At 33.2% G+C, this 15,508-nt stretch overlaps 3 protein-coding genes, 1 long non-coding RNA gene and 1 pseudogene across 13 annotated transcripts in view; 1 reads left to right on the top strand and 4 right to left on the bottom strand.

The window, feature by feature from the left end:
- LOC108736799 overlaps window positions 1-822 on the bottom strand; it is a 4,341-nt gene extending 3,519 nt beyond the window's left edge. For both annotated transcript variants that reach the window (XR_003232134.1, XR_003232133.1), the window contains exon 1: window positions 803-822. This is a non-coding gene — a long non-coding RNA (uncharacterized LOC108736799). The remainder of the gene's footprint in view (window positions 1-802) is intronic.
- Window positions 823-2,698: 1,876 nt separating this feature from the next.
- Window positions 2,699-3,615, bottom strand: LOC112906033 (annotated as a pseudogene).
- Window positions 3,616-3,958: 343 nt separating this feature from the next.
- LOC108736808 overlaps window positions 3,959-15,508 on the top strand; it is a 30,592-nt gene continuing 19,042 nt past the window's right edge. Inside the window, exons 1-4 of one of the 4 annotated variants that reach the window (XM_018469389.2) lie at window positions 3,963-4,199; window positions 6,789-6,842; window positions 13,950-14,038; window positions 14,815-14,878. In XM_018469389.2, the coding sequence (XP_018324891.1) occupies window positions 4,083-4,199; window positions 6,789-6,842; window positions 13,950-14,038; window positions 14,815-14,878 (324 nt within the window). In that variant the 5' untranslated portion in view covers window positions 3,963-4,082. Of the gene's footprint in view, window positions 4,263-6,609; window positions 6,718-6,788; window positions 6,843-13,949; window positions 14,039-14,814; window positions 14,879-15,508 lie in introns of those variants that run through there. The other 3 variants (XM_018469388.2, XM_018469391.1, XM_018469390.2) reach the window with 3 other exon arrangements.
- LOC108736807 (beta-sarcoglycan) lies at window positions 4,603-5,821 on the bottom strand. Its single transcript, XM_018469387.2, has one exon. It carries the CDS (start codon window positions 5,694-5,696, stop codon window positions 4,713-4,715), a length of 984 nt encoding a protein of 327 aa, XP_018324889.1. The 5' UTR covers window positions 5,697-5,821; the 3' UTR covers window positions 4,603-4,712.
- Window positions 10,322-15,508, bottom strand: part of LOC108736806 (RNA-binding protein Musashi homolog 2-like) — a 248,417-nt gene continuing 243,230 nt past the window's right edge. For all 6 annotated transcript variants that reach the window (XM_025979600.1, XM_018469384.1, XM_025979599.1 and 3 more), the window contains 2 exons: window positions 13,666-13,909; window positions 10,322-13,605 (listed from right to left, as the gene is read on the bottom strand). In XM_025979600.1, the coding sequence (XP_025835385.1) occupies window positions 12,766-13,605; window positions 13,666-13,909 (1,084 nt within the window). In that variant the 3' untranslated portion in view covers window positions 10,322-12,765. The remainder of the gene's footprint in view (window positions 13,606-13,665; window positions 13,910-15,508) is intronic.

Genomic DNA, 15,508 nt, shown 5'->3' with positions numbered 1-15,508 from the left:
CTGGGTCATCTTTGTCTTCTCCAACGTCGATCTGAAACAGATACGGTGGCAAACAGATCAATAAAGAGCAATTAAAATTAATTATATCAAGTATCCTCACCTTAATTAATTATAGAACGTAACACTCCAAAGTTTACAGGTGTGAAAAGTAAACCAACTCAAGGAGGAATACTGTAGCAGAGAATTTCTTATTTCAGTGGAATTCAAATAAATACCCAGTTGCACTCGCTCATGGGTCGAAAATTAACTGCATGATGTTACAAGTCGAAGACGAAACAGCAAATCAAGAATATAATCCAGGAAAGACCACACCCATGTAGACATGGGCTGTTTCAGTATAACCAAACTGAACATTAATTCTCCCTCATTTATTGTATAACCTGCAGAAATGGACAAAAAAACATATTAATTACACTTATAATTAAGAAACACAAATAAAAAGGCACCAAAAATCAAGTAAAATAGTTGAATTAAAAAATAAACAAACAACTTTAGGCCATTTTACATCACAACCATAGATCACGACATAGATTAACGTCAAATAACACGACGTCAATTTACGACATAGACAACAGCAAAAGGTTAAAAAGAAAATCCATAGATAGATAAACACCATCGATAGATAAATTCCATAGATATATCAACGATTAATATCAATTTATTCTGTGGAAAATAAAAACTGTCAAGTGATATTGATGCACAATAACCTCAATTTATACTGTTGACAATAGCTTGTTGCGACAGAAATTTCATATCAGATTAATAAAGAGTAAGTAATATTGATCAAGTTATGTATTCTCACCTTAATTAATTGTAGAAAGTGGCGTTCTAAAGTCTACCAGTGTGATGATGAAATCAACCAAATCTGGGAGGGATTCTACTGCAGATAATTTGTTGTTCCGGTTGCATCCAAATTAATTGATTTCCAATTGCCTCCCATTGTTACGGCAAAAATTAACTGCATAATGTTGCAAGGTGAAGACGTCAAAAGCATCAGTTGTTTTAGTAGCATCAAAATTAACTGCAATTCTTTCTCATTTGTGGGACAACAATCTATATAGAAACAGGCAAGAAAACGTAATTAATTACCATTTTTAAATCGAATAAATCAGTAACATGCACACTAATGGAAAGATCTGTTCCACATTAATTCTGCTTCTGCCATTTCTGAAACGTTGTTTAAAAGTTATCTATCGAAGCAAATTACAAATGTCTAAAAAATTGAAGTTATCTAAAGATATCATTTACTATTTTTAACTGATACTGTTACATACCACTTCATTGACATAAATCCTTTTTCAGCACACTGTCTTCGTTCCCAACGAAAAAAAGGCACTTTCATGCTTTCTTTAGAACCATGGGCACAGCTACTTTGAAGGGCAAATGAGAACTAATTCAACCAATGCTCCATAATTTCATAATTTAAAGGTATCCGGAGTTCTTCTAATGTTCCTGTTAAATGAAATCTTATGAAAAAGTGTTCAGATATAACTAATTAAGTATTAAGTAAGTAATGTGCACGATACATTGTTAAAGTAATGCTGAATCTTTTTCTTTGTTAATATCAAATAAATACACAACATACAGAAAGTATAGTATACATGCTCACCTTAATTAACTACAAGAGCCTCCATGATGAAAGGTTAACAGCTACAACGCCATAGGAGACGACTTATCTTTTCAGTAAGCAAAGATGTCAGTTCCAATCTCTCTCAATTGTTGGCCAATCTGTGTAAACCGACAAAAACAATTATTAACTAATTAATTTGGTACATATCTGTAACGCAGAAAACTTAAATATTTAATCCTTTTCTTTTCTACCTTTCTCTCAAATAAAGGTCAAAATATATGCGGAAAATGGATAAAAAAAAAGAATTAAACACTCGTNCCTTATTGGCCAATGCTTCCACAGCTTCTCTAGTTGGTAAAGTTTTAAGAATAACCACAATATCTGCAACATTAAGACCAGTCATCATTGTCCCTTTTTTAAAAAACCAACTTGGCGAACTTCTTCCAACTGCTATAGGTAAGAAACATTGTAATCAAACTATCTTTGAATTAAAGTTATAAACGTACGCAAGCATCGAAGTTTCCTGGAGCAACAATTAGAAAGAATTTGGATAAATTGAAGTTTGCAATTACCTATGCATTACGTACCAGGGCGTCTTTTGTTAACCAAATTGGCAATATATTTATAACGTATAATTAATTGATTAACTTAATAACTTACCCGAATTGTCTGTAGAATGTAACGTTCCGTGGTTAACATGTGTGAAAAGCAAACCAAATTCAATAAGGATACCAAGGCAGACATCCACAGTCAAAATTAACTTCTTAATCTCTCTCATTTGCTAGCCAATCTGTAGAAATAGACAAAAAAAAATTACTATTTTTAGTCAATAGTATTTAATATAACATACATTTTATTTATATATAACATCTGTTACGATATTTAATCCTTATAACATTTATTCTGACTTTCAGATTAAAGTCAAATTATACGTTTAGATAGTTTATATTGCGTTTTTTTTTTTTAAATTGAAATAAATGGTCTATTCCTTGTGCTAAGCTAATATTTACATTGTCGGAAACTACAGTTCCACATCAATTCTGTTGTAAATCATTTTTTAACGAAAATCAACATAGAAACTTCATTCATATAGAAGTCTGCAACTTTTTTAGTAAATAGTAGACGTGTCTAGTCTATGAAAGAACAATAATTAAGATCATACTTTTTTCGCTTAGCGTTGAATTTTACGAGGGTGGATTGATAAGTTTCCGGCCTAACCAAGAGATGACGCCACTAGGCCTACCTTGAGGTGACATTCTATAGTACCATCCTTGGATAGCTTGTAGCTATAGTTTCNCTGTTAATTTCAAAACCGCGTTCGTTTGTTTGATGGTTTAATGCTTCTCCTTTAGTAACAATTTCATTTTTCATCAAATTTTCTAAATCTTCCTTAACCTTATTGGCCAATGCTTCCACAGCTTCTCTAGTTGGTAAAGTTTTAAGAATAACCACAATATCTGCAACATTAAGACCAGTCATCATTGTCCCTTTTTTAAAAAACCAACTTGGCGAACTTCTTCCAACTGCTATAGGTAAGAAACATTGTAATCAAACCATCTTTGAATTAAAGTTATAAACGTACGCAAGCATCGAAGTTTCCTGGAGCAACAACTAAATTGTCCAAAACTGTTTGTATTTTTGTGACAAGGTTCAAGATGGCTGTTTGTTCTGCAGGTGTTGGTGAAAGATCAGTGTTTCTTTTTAATAACGCCTGTGTGAATGCTGACTCATCTGGAGCAGGCTTAGTTCTTGGAAAAGATGATTCACATAATGCAAGATCAAAAGGACGCCGAGGAACGAAGATTTTCGGTTTATATGGCCCTCGTCCTATTCCGCGACCTATACCTCCACGACCTCTTAATCCGCCACGTGCCATTATACTGAACAAAACAGAATGCAGGGGACCAGATTACTCGATTTGGTCGATATTGAATATTATTTCTAAAATAACAAATGCTAAATTTGCAGCAAATATTAATTATAGTGTTGTTGTTTATAGCTCAGCCGACGAACATAACCAATAGGTTAAATTTATCATAGATAAGGTATTCATCATAGATAGTATTCATAATATTCATAGATTAATTTATGGTTATATTCAATTATATTTTTTAGATATGACATATCTGAAGTTAGCAATTATCATAGAAATTGTAATTGCAAAATAGTAAATTACAAATGTTAACATCAAATACCTGTTACTATTAATTGGTTGTCCAGAAAAAGAGGAAACGAGCATGTGGTCAATACCTGTTTTTTCCTCATTCTTTACCTTATTTCTCCCTCTCACACATTTCTGCCTGTATTTACTTTATAACTGGGAAAGAATGCGCTCCGTGCCTATAGTTACATTAGTATATTTATTGAAGAAATACAATACAACAGTCAGAGGGAAGGTGTTTTATACAATCTTTTATGTAAATAAACATTTTATGAGCACATAACCTTGAGAATTTCACAGACACTAATCATAGACGTGCGATAGGTAATAGTCACGGCCGACCGTATCGCAATGGAAACTTACAAACAATTTATAGTTAAAAAAATTTTTGCTAATATTACAGTCTCAAGAAGAACACTTTTAGACGCAATATTTTTCAACAAAAGCGGTCGTAAGTCATTAAATATGGTAAGATCTATAGCTTACAAAAGTGCTGCTATAGTATTTCTTTTCTACACGTTTTGTTATTATGTGAGTAGTAGAATTTCTTTCTTCTACACTAAATCTATCATACTTTAAATTACAAATTACGGTAAAATGAGTTGTCATTTGACTGTTCAAAAAATTATCTATGTATGTATTTCTATACAGGATGAAATAAGTTAAGTAAATACAATTTCAAAAATTTAAAATGTATCTATCCTAAAATTGTTTAAATAATTTATTATGAAGGTATTGCATGTGCATATCAAACATCACAGCTATGTAGTGAAAGTTAATCAACGTTAAGGATAATCATTAACCTATTTAAAACCTTTTCTGAAAAATACAAAATTAAATTGGATTTGTTAATTTATAAATAAAAAAGTAGTAACTTTGATTGGATTAATTAACCAATTTATAGTTATTATTTCTCTCAAAATTGATTACATTTTTTACCTATGCTTTTCTTTTTTCATTTACATATTCTATGTCTATTATTTACATACATAAATTTTGCCCTTCTGCCCAGTTGATCTGATTACAATAAACTTTAATATTAGGATTGTTTGGAACTGGCAGTCTAAATAATTTCCCTTCTGGCATACACACACATAGTTTATACTGAGCAGTAACATGCCCATTATGCTTTGTATTAGCCAATGGTATTTTTTTAACGTCCACAAAAAGTCCCTCGTTACTGCTCATTATGACCGATCCATTCACAGACTTCAAGTAGACATTCTGATCAGCAGTCCAAATGATTTCTTTTCCTTCTACATCGATACCTTCAGCCCCTTTCAATTCTATTTTCTTTCCTTCAATATTTAAGCTTCTATCTATTGGACTTACAACCCTGTTCGTTTCGGTAATTTTTGTTTGAAGATTTCCCATATCCGAAACTATATTAAACTGGGGATCTGTTAGAGAAAAAATGCTGTTTAGACCATGTGTAACTCGAAAATTGTTGAAGTGTTTGAAATACGTTCCCGTGTTGTTCATAATCAATTTGTTGAATGATCTTCTTAGTTTTGGTATAATCGTTAAAATCACAGGTCCACCGTCGCCACTTATTTCAATTGGACTGTCTTTGAAACCTTCCAGTCGACCATCCCTTTTGTATAACTGATCTAAATCAGCGTCTCCAAAAAATTTAACGGTTGATTCGTCAGGGACCAGTTCTAAACTTTGCATTCCTTGTCCTAGTCTCAGGACTCCCAGTATACTTAAAGTGAGTATAAAATTGCCCATCGCCAGAACGCACAGTAAAAATACTAAAGTCCAAAAGGCAAAAGTTTTACGACCTCTCAAACCTGTTTTTTTCAAATATTGCTCATGAACAGGGACGTAGCCAGCTTTAAAGTTATTGTTATGGTGTTTCGAAATAGATCTCTTTGTAAGGGCTTTATCTCGAAATGATAGGGAATCGGCTGATTCTAAGAGTACTGTAGACGACGGCGAACCTCCGTCCGGAAATTCACTCATTTTTACAGAATATTCAGACTTTTAAACACTTTAGAAGGAATACATATCAACTTAATAATGTAACTCGAAGAGAATGAAATAAAAGCACAGAATCCATGAAGACGAACAAATCAATATATGAGACTACGCATGTCTCTTATACAAACTATATATTCACAGAATATTCTAATTTAAGCTTTACGTTGGAATTATTTATACTTCAAATTGCATCACTCTACCTACCGTATTATTGCTAAAGGAACAACTTATTAATGCAGGTACAAGTGCTTTTAAAATTGGCGTTGTGCTGGAACAAACAAACATTGATATTATAAAAAGTACAACAATGAAATGGTGATGTTTCGTATGAATTCAATTTATAATTTTTTTTAAGTCCTTTAGAAATTGAAATATTTCGACTTTCACATGTTGAAAATTCATTTTTAAATACGAACAAGGAAACACTTCCAGTAAAAATCTTCCAAGTGCTTCTTTATTCCTTTAAAAATATACACAAGGCCTGTGTTAGATGGCGTTGACACAATAAAGGAAAATATACATATATGCTTTTTTCTGAAAATCTTTTTCACGTTAGGGCGAAAGAAAATTAAGTAACACAATTTTGTATTAACATGGAAATTGTTTCTTAATTTTTAAGCTATTAGACTATACTTTAACCAATAAAACATTATCTAATATATTAACGCTTCCCTTTGAATACATTCCGTATTTCTTCAGAAGCAACTTCATCACGAAGCATTATTAATTGTTAACAAAAAGAAGTATTTTTTATTATGAGATAAAATTCACAAATTGTATGCTGAGCAGCTGAGCCAAGTTCACTGACTGTGAGACAGTTTTTATGAATTCCTTCATTAGTTTAAATATTTTTATTGAAAGATGAGAGAAAATGAAATTTGTTGCTTAGTTTCATATGTTATTTTACTTGTTTTTTGAATGTCCTAAAAAACAAATATTATACTTCAAAATTATTATACCTAACATCAAATAAGGTAGCCTAATAAACATGAAAGCTCGAGTTGTAAGTAAATTTTATTTTGTTTACACGGAAAGGCAACAAACTTTAAAACGAGTTTTTCGATTTATTTTTAGGATCCTCTATCAAGTTGGTCAAACTTCAAAAAGTTCCATCTATCACGCTATGAGGTAATTTATATTATATAACATATAGAGCAAACACTGAGACATGAAATTGATAAGTTGGGCAAAAAGACTCCTTTCTTGAATTTATGTTTAAGCATTGCTTATTTACATAGGTACCTTTCACCTTATACCACGAAATGTAAAATCATTTACTTAATTACATAAATAATAATCAGATGGTTGCCCTGTTTAAAAATCTTTGTTCCGAAATTAATACAAAATAAATAAACACAATTTTTTAATCAGAATAATAGAGGGCATGACCATCAATAAACAATTCAATTCTTTCGTGTTGTCTTTTCCTACCGTAACCTTATGATCCTAAACAATTAAACAAAAGCATTCTTCGGTTAATAAAAAATTAATTAACATAAATTAATAACAAAAGTCTGGGAGCGGAGCCCTGCATGGCACACCAAGATCCATTTCATTATACCATTAACGGATCAACTACAGGACCAAATTTTGCTGATCGGTCGTGTGCAAGTAAGGAATGCTAAAACGTCGTTTAGAGAAAGGGGAGGGGTCGGAAAAAAAAGAAAAAAGCGAATATGGCTATTTACAGTGAAAGTTATTTGTTAAAATTCTAGATAAATAATTGATCGAAGGAACTGATAAATACGGAGTACTATAATTATAGATTATTTTTACAGATTGCATCAAATCACCCTATTAGTTCCAGTTTTCTATAGCTAATATAACTACTGTGCGACCTGACTAATTTTACTGCTTTCGGTTTTGAATTGCATGATTAAATTTAGGTACATGAAGGTATTCACTTACCTTATCGGTGTCAATATGGATGTTATTCAACTTACTTTTTTGTAATTTCAGCGATTATTTTTGTTCTACTTTTTTTTAACGTGAAATTAGGGCATTAACCTTTTTGAACAACTAATTTTTAGAAGATTGGCCAGTTAGTGTGTAAAAAACTTTTCTAGCAATTGAGTACTTTTATTACTAACTAATCATTGATAAATAATTAAAACTAGTCTTTAACTTTATCATATTTGTACAATATCAGAATTACATTTGTTAAATGGAATGTTTTCAAAAAATACTCAAAACTTTTCACTTAATTTACAAATCACTAGCATCTACCAGGTATATATGTATGTTTGCATTTAATATATATGTAATCTATAAGGTGTAAGATATGTATGATTTGTATATTACCAACGAAATTGATTTTATGAAACATATAAACTTAGGATTGTATTCTACTATTACAACTACATTTTTAATCAAAATACTTTAAACATCCTCTTATGACTTCGAAGATAAACGATAGTATTATTTGAAAAAATATTTTTTGTTTTATTTGAATTCTAAATTTCAATGACATTTTTCTTAATAATTGTCTAATCGTAAGTCCATATACCTACACCAAAATGTAAGTTGCAATTATTTAGAATTTTAGGCCCTAAAGGGAAGACATTTGAATGGAAACAACCTTTTTAAGTGATTAACTGCACAACTACCAGAGAAGTAGACGCCGAGTTGCTCGGTTATCTAATGAATAACTGAACAGCTTAGCTTTTCAAATTCTATCAAATTAAATTAGGACTTAATTAATCTAAAGTTTGGTACTCGGTAAAATATATTTTTGGACACAAGAAATGAGTTTTCCTGTAATTTGCAAGGAATACTTTTTAAATTTAAATCAGTCATTTTGTCCAAGGAATTATATCATCTTTTTATATTATGAGAAAATAAATGAACAATGAACTCGAATTTTTCTTTTCCGAATGATTTTATCGTAACGAATCCGTAGTATATTCTAAATTTTAGAACATAATACAAATGTTAACTAACATGAACTTTTTTCGCCAAACTATCTCCTATTTCGCATTTGAAACTTTACTTTTAATGATAGTCGCCGTTCCGCCTTTAATTCAATACAGAGTAGATAAATTGGTTGGTCCACATTGATAACCATTATGAGTAATTTTATTGACTTAGTTATTTTTCGTGAACCATATTAGGTGGAGGCACCCGTTTCATTGTTAAATAATAGTGGTACTTTGAAGGGCAACAGATGAGCAGTGAATCGAAGATTCTATTAAAAAAAGAGACTAAAACATACACATTAACAGGCCAGTCTAGTTCTACAGTACATGATTCGAGCCCTGCGGGCATGGGTATTGTCAAAACCCCTTTTTTTGGGGCAATTAAAATAAGGCACGGAAACATCTAAAATACACAGACCGTGCAGTGATTCAGGTCGCATCAACATATCGTCCAACGACTCATTTTCAACTATGTATGTGTGTGGGAATGCCCATTTCTAGATATTAACTTTTCTGCATTTTTTGTATTGTCTATTTTCTTCCTTGTTATTTGTCAGTAACTAATGAAAGCTTTGAAAATGGAGTTCTTTTGAAAGCTTAAAAAAGAAAAAACAAAATTAAATCACCCCTAAATCAGTAGATACTTCATTAAAAGAGTAGCGCCTTTTACGAACTTCTGGAACAAAGTAAAAATCTTTATTGCTTTAGTTCTCCTTAAAAGAAAAAGTGAAGTTGTGTTAAAATCAAAATGTAAAATTCTATTTTAAGTATAGTGAATTGAAGGCATAAGAAGAGTTATTATGTTAAGAGTAACGATGTATGATGTTTTATGTTTTCAAAGAATGTTAGGATTATTATTGTATTATTTACGAGTAAGTTAATTTTTTAAAGGCTTATGCGGTAAATAATGTAAGGGGCGTATGTATTAGGATTTGGTTGTAATGATTATCGAATCAAATCAGAGAATAGGGTATTTGACAGTAAAACACGTGAAAAAAAAAATGACACAAATGAAGACGTCTTTTAAGAAATTTTTGACACCTGTTTAAAAATACTGTTTCTTTTGCTCACGATCTTTTGGGTGTTTTTGTCCTGTTTTCGTTATTTTTCAAGATATACAAACCTCGTTTCTAATGTTCTAACGAATCAATTTAAGAAATAAGAAAAATTCAGCCAAATACCCAATTCTAAAACCAACTNAGGGTATTTGACAGTAAAACACGTGAAAAAAAAAATGACACAAATGAAGACGTCTTTTAAGAAATTTTTGACACCTGTTTAAAAATACTGTTTCTTTTGCTCACGATCTTTTGGGTGTTTTTGTCCTGTTTTCGTTATTTTTCAAGATATACAAACGAATCAATTTAAGAAATAAGAAAAATTCAGCCAAATACCCAATTCTAAAACCAACTTTATTTTTTAAGTAGAGGATTTGCAATTGTCGTTGGACGATTAGGTCATTGGATAAGGTTTTGTGATGACATGGCCGTGACCCCCAACGAGTGACCAGAATTATTATATCACAGAGAAGCAGTGATACGACTAGACTAGGTTAATAGCGAATATGCAGATCGGACCCTTGGATATGTGAGTAGGGAGAGAAAAAGAGTGTAACAGGAACTGCAGGATTTGCAAAGATAAATAATAAGGGATTTCGGAAAAGACCCGATCGGCACAGGAATGACCAAGCGCTCTACATATTCTACTACTTTATTCAAAACAGCTCTCTACTACAGTGCCTCATCTACACTACGAACAAATACATACTTACTAACTACGAACAGTAGAAACTAGAACTATCGTTTAAAGAGTCTTATGTTAACTAGATTCTGAGTTAATACATACAGTGAACAGCTAAAACACGGATGTCTACTTAATATGTAGCCGTCATCATCTTAACTCTCTACTCTCTAGCTAACAGCCATCTTTTGGTTGGCTATTTACAACATGTATACAACATACAGACAGACATACGTGATGTGTTTCGTCATAAGGACAACACTTTGCGTCTCTTTCTCTCGAATCCATCACGTCAGTATTAACATGACGAAATATACAAAAATAGACGAATATTATGTCACGTTTTGTTATTGCTGTCGATGGGCAAGAATAAGAGAAAGTATTACAGACCAGACATCTTTCAAACACATTGTTTGGCACAACGAAACATACAAATCGAATTGTGTTCAACTGTATTGTTTTAATGTTCATGTATATTCAAAAATAACTGAAAGGCAACTGTAGTAATTAATAGATTGGTTATTAATTACATATAGTAACTGTTTAGTTATTGTGATCAAAACAAAGAAACTAAAAACGTGATTAAAAATTTATAAAGTTCAAAACAGACAAAAAAGTCCACTATTTTCTATAGTAACTTCAGAATAACTGAAATGTGTGAGCATGCTTAACTGTCATAATTACGTTTCGGTGTATTTTGAAAGATCGATTTTATTCTGAAAGTATGAAATAAAAAAAAATGAAAACTAATATTCTTTTTCAACAAGACAATAAATTAAACTTACCAATTATTTACGAAAGGCTCTTTCCACTTACTCGGTCATTACTTGTCCTTTAAATTTTGAAAATATTTTCAAATATACCATAACCAGACCAAAAAAATGAATTCAAACTTACTGACTTTATTATTTATGTAGATATAATCACCAACCGTAGAAAACAAAAGCATGAGAACAGTTTACATGAGAAATTAATAGCTGGCTTTTTTTACTTTGGATTTTATATTCGATGTCTGGTCATTAGCTAGTCGGTATCTCTATAAATTATCACAAGAGACACGACGACTGGGCCCTAGAAATTACAGTTCTGAACAATAATTTTCATTTATCGTTTAAAAAGAGCTGCAAAACAGGAACAATAGTCAACAGTAGTGTTTGGTAAACTGCGGATTTAAAGTTCAGCCAAACAGCAGCGTGTACAACAGAGTACTGAGAAAAACAAACGAACTAAATCTAACAACTAAAAAGTCTATTTTATAAGCAGAAGGGTCAAAAAATAGTCAAGACAGCAAAATAAGTCAGCAACTATTCATTTTCACCGTAAGATTGGTCCTCAAAACAGTGGTTAGATATCGACACATTTTATCATTATTCTATGGAATGTAGAAAGCACTCTACACCTAAGGTGTTACAGATGGAAAAAAACAAAAGATCACTCGACTAGATCTCTCTTTCTCTCTCTCTCGTACATAATTGTCAAATCTGTCGGTTAATGTGTTGTCTTGGCAAGCTGTGGCGCTCCTGCGTTTAATAAATAGTAGAAAGACCTTAAACTAGCTGCAAATGAGATCCTAACAAAAAGTAGCGATTAAAACTATAGGACCAGTCCACTTCTTGACGAATGTATGTTAAGATCTGTTGATCAGATAAGTAATAATCAATTAATTATAACTTAAACATTTAACGAATACCTGAAAAATATAAAGAAAATAATAAAATTGTCAATAATTTTGCGACAAACGAGTTTCCTTTATAACTACAAAATTATGGAAGCGAACATTAGAAATCAGTTAAGGTGCTTTTCAAATATTACGTGAATGCACGGTAGGTATTCGACATTCGTCAAAAAGTTGATTGAACTAAGCATAAGACGATACCTAAATATGTTAATAATAATAATAATAATAAGAATAAACCAGTATTAACAATACTAGGCTTAAACATTAAGTACAAGTCTTTTAAGTACATCACTGAAATAGTTTTACATTTAATTAATTAAATAATGAAAATTAAGTCTAAACCAATAATCACATTCCGCTTCCGAAAAATACTGACTCGTAATATCTAGGAGTACAATAATAAATTATTGCAAATAATTTATTTGAAATGTATATTATCGATAGAGAACAAGAGCATTCGTTTAATTAATAGAACGTGAGTAATACTGTTTATTGCGAGTTATTGCTAAATGCTAAACGAACAGAAGCTTATCATCACCATTTCTGACAGGAACGACGTTGTCGGTACATCATCAACACTGATTCCTCCAATTAATAATAAAGTCGTCGTTATCATCATCATCGTAACGTGTAGTAATCTAAATTTTAACCTCAAAAATACAGTCAATTTAGTAGGCACAAGGCGTCGTCGCCAGGGGCAGAACAACTTTCGTATCTCTCACACATACATGCCCATTCCATACATCGATCCCCAATCGACTCCTTGGAAGCTCGACATGTCAACATTGGTCAAATTGTAGCCCTGGTAAGGACTGGGTGTCACCTGAGCAGCAGCTATAGCCGGTGCGGCTGCAGCAGGCGCGGGCGCGGTCGTACCGCCTGCGGCCGCAGCTGTTACTCCTGCAGTAACGGCAGATATCGGATACGGAGTGTAACGATAACTGGCTAGAGGCGGATATGCCCCGAATAATTTACCATAGTTGGCTACTGCCGCTGTTTGAGCTTGAGCGGCCGCAGCTGCCGCGGCTGCGGCCTGAACCTGAGCCTGCGCTTGGACCATTGCGAGTGGGTTAGCAGCCGCAATGGGACCGGCTCCTGGTGCGGCCATGCGCATGCCTAGACCCCCGATCATCAAACGTTTACCTAATAATTGAGCATTGGCTTGTACTGCTTCTTTTGGTTGAGCTTTTTTGCATTCTACTTTTTTATTTTTTATGGTGTGGAAGTGGATGTCGCACACGCGATCGACCACGTCTTCGTTTTCAAATGTAACAAAACCAAAACCACGGTGCCTTTTGGTCTGTTGATCCATTAGCATAACGGTCTCTTCTACTTTCCCAAATTGACTGAAATAAGCTTTCACTTCGTCGGCCGATGTATCTTGACTGACACCCCCTACAAAAATTTTCTTGGTTTTGTTGGGCTGTTTTGGGCGATTTTTAGGCGTTGCATGTTTGGGATCGATCTTTTTACCATCCAAAGTGTGAATAGGGACTTTTAATACGTTTTCTACACTAGACGGTTCAGAGAACGTTATGAAACCAAATCCTCTGCTTCTCTGTTAAATAAATATTTAATTAGTTATCAACAGGTCAATTGAAATGCATGTATTTATTACCTGAGTAATAGGATCTTTCATAATCAAAACATCTGTTACGTTTCCAAACATTCCAAAATATTCTCGCAATTTTTCACATGATGTCTGCCAACTCAGTCCTCCTACGAAGAGCTTTCCTGGTGCTGGATCGTTGCTATTATTGGGAGTACTTCTCCCAGATGAATTGGAATGATTTCCATTAACTGGCACTAAAGTGTGGGGCAAATCGGGATCTAAAAGCCCATTGCTATCTGTCATCGAAGTGCTGCAAAACAAAATACAACTTAAAATTTCTTATGTTTCAGACATTACCGATCGTATTTATCATGGTTTTTGACATATGCATGGCTACGTACTTTGTACAAAATACCATACGGCGAGCCGATTATGAGTTGTAAGTTTTTTGTTTTTTCCCTTATAATTAACTCCATGCATAATTTCCCTCTTTATTTAATTATTGCTACTTCTTAGGAGAGCGTAACGAAAAATGAAACACCAATCCTTGTATTAATCTGTGTGAATGACATTTAGATGAACACATATTTCGTCTTCTTCCCTCACAAAGTGTTTTAGTTTTCGTTGCGTTCCCTTGTACATATATCAGATTTTACATTAAATTATTGCGTACTTAAATATAAGATAAATTCAGCTGTTATTTTGTGATAATCCGTTACATCTTACTTAAATGTTACAATGTATATATATCTTCCCAAAAAGTTATGTTTATTACAAATTATAACGTAACATTAATAAGTCTTCCCTTCCTTTCCCTATCATTTTTTCTCTGACTGGTTCATTGAAACAAAGCGCCATAAAGAGCAGTAAGAACGCATATCTTGCAATTCGGTAATTACAAAATTAACAAAACAAAACGTAGAAAATTTCAAAATCAGTTTTGGATTTTATTTTATAATATAAAACGTAGGACATTTATTCTTCTGGCAAATGAAAGTTGTACCTAGCGCTGTAGGAAACATCTCAAACGGAAGGGGATTCACTCTTTCTAAAGATATCAAAGTCCTTGATGACATCTTCTTCACATAAAGGTGGACAACATTAAGGTTCCCCCACTCCTACTCGTTCCCCCCCTTCTCTATCATTACTCTAATCATCGTTGTCGTCTTAATGGCAGGCACACATTTTTGACGCTTCCTATCTTTTTTGTTTCAGCATCAAGCGCAAATATCGCTGGTGGGAGCGGTATGACGAACTGTTAAACCCGTTGCAGCGCAAGGTAAGATAGCTTGCTTCGTTTCATATCGATCTGGGCGAAACCTCCCCTTTGGTTGCACGTGTACGTGTATATGTGTTTGTATGTGCGCGCGAATATGCATCAGTGATGTGGGGTGCGGTCGGTTGACGGCGGCGCACACGGTTGCCATGGCGGCGAATCGCGGTGGCGAAGACCTGCATCATCCCCTCGAACAGTCAGTAAGCTCGTGCCTGCCGTACGTCCGCGAAAAACGACTTTTCACTATCACGTCTCGTTTTTTTCTTATTGTAAATACAATATTGGTCACAACGAACTCCATCTTTTTCGGGTCCCATCATGATATTGTCCTGTCACAGCAGTACGTTTTCGTAATACTGCTGGTTCGGGACATGACCATGACGGGGCCTTACTTCTTCATAATCTTCGCATCTTCGTCGACCAGTGAGCGTACCACCACCACGACAACAATCTTCAGCTACGTCAGCTTAAGAACAATATCTCGCGCGCCACTTAATCGAACCAAATAAAAAACGTAATTATTTTTTAATGTGCTCGCTGAAAACTAACTAATAGGTGAATCAGATCCCTCACCCAATCCATTTAATTAATACTTGTCGTTGTGTAGAAAATATAACAGTACAGTAGCATAAG

The sequence above is a fragment of the Agrilus planipennis genome, unplaced genomic scaffold, assembly GCF_000699045.2.
Source record: "Agrilus planipennis isolate EAB-ADULT unplaced genomic scaffold, Apla_2.0 scaffold142, whole genome shotgun sequence".
NCBI classification, from domain to species: domain Eukaryota; kingdom Metazoa; phylum Arthropoda; class Insecta; order Coleoptera; family Buprestidae; genus Agrilus; species Agrilus planipennis.
This window is presented reverse-complemented; position numbering and strand designations above follow the sequence as displayed.

Excerpts from the sequence above, each read along its gene's own strand:
- LOC108736807 (XM_018469387.2), bottom strand. The coding sequence starts at position 5,696 with ATGAGTGAATTTCCGGACGGAGGTTCGCCGTCGTCTACAGTACTCTTA.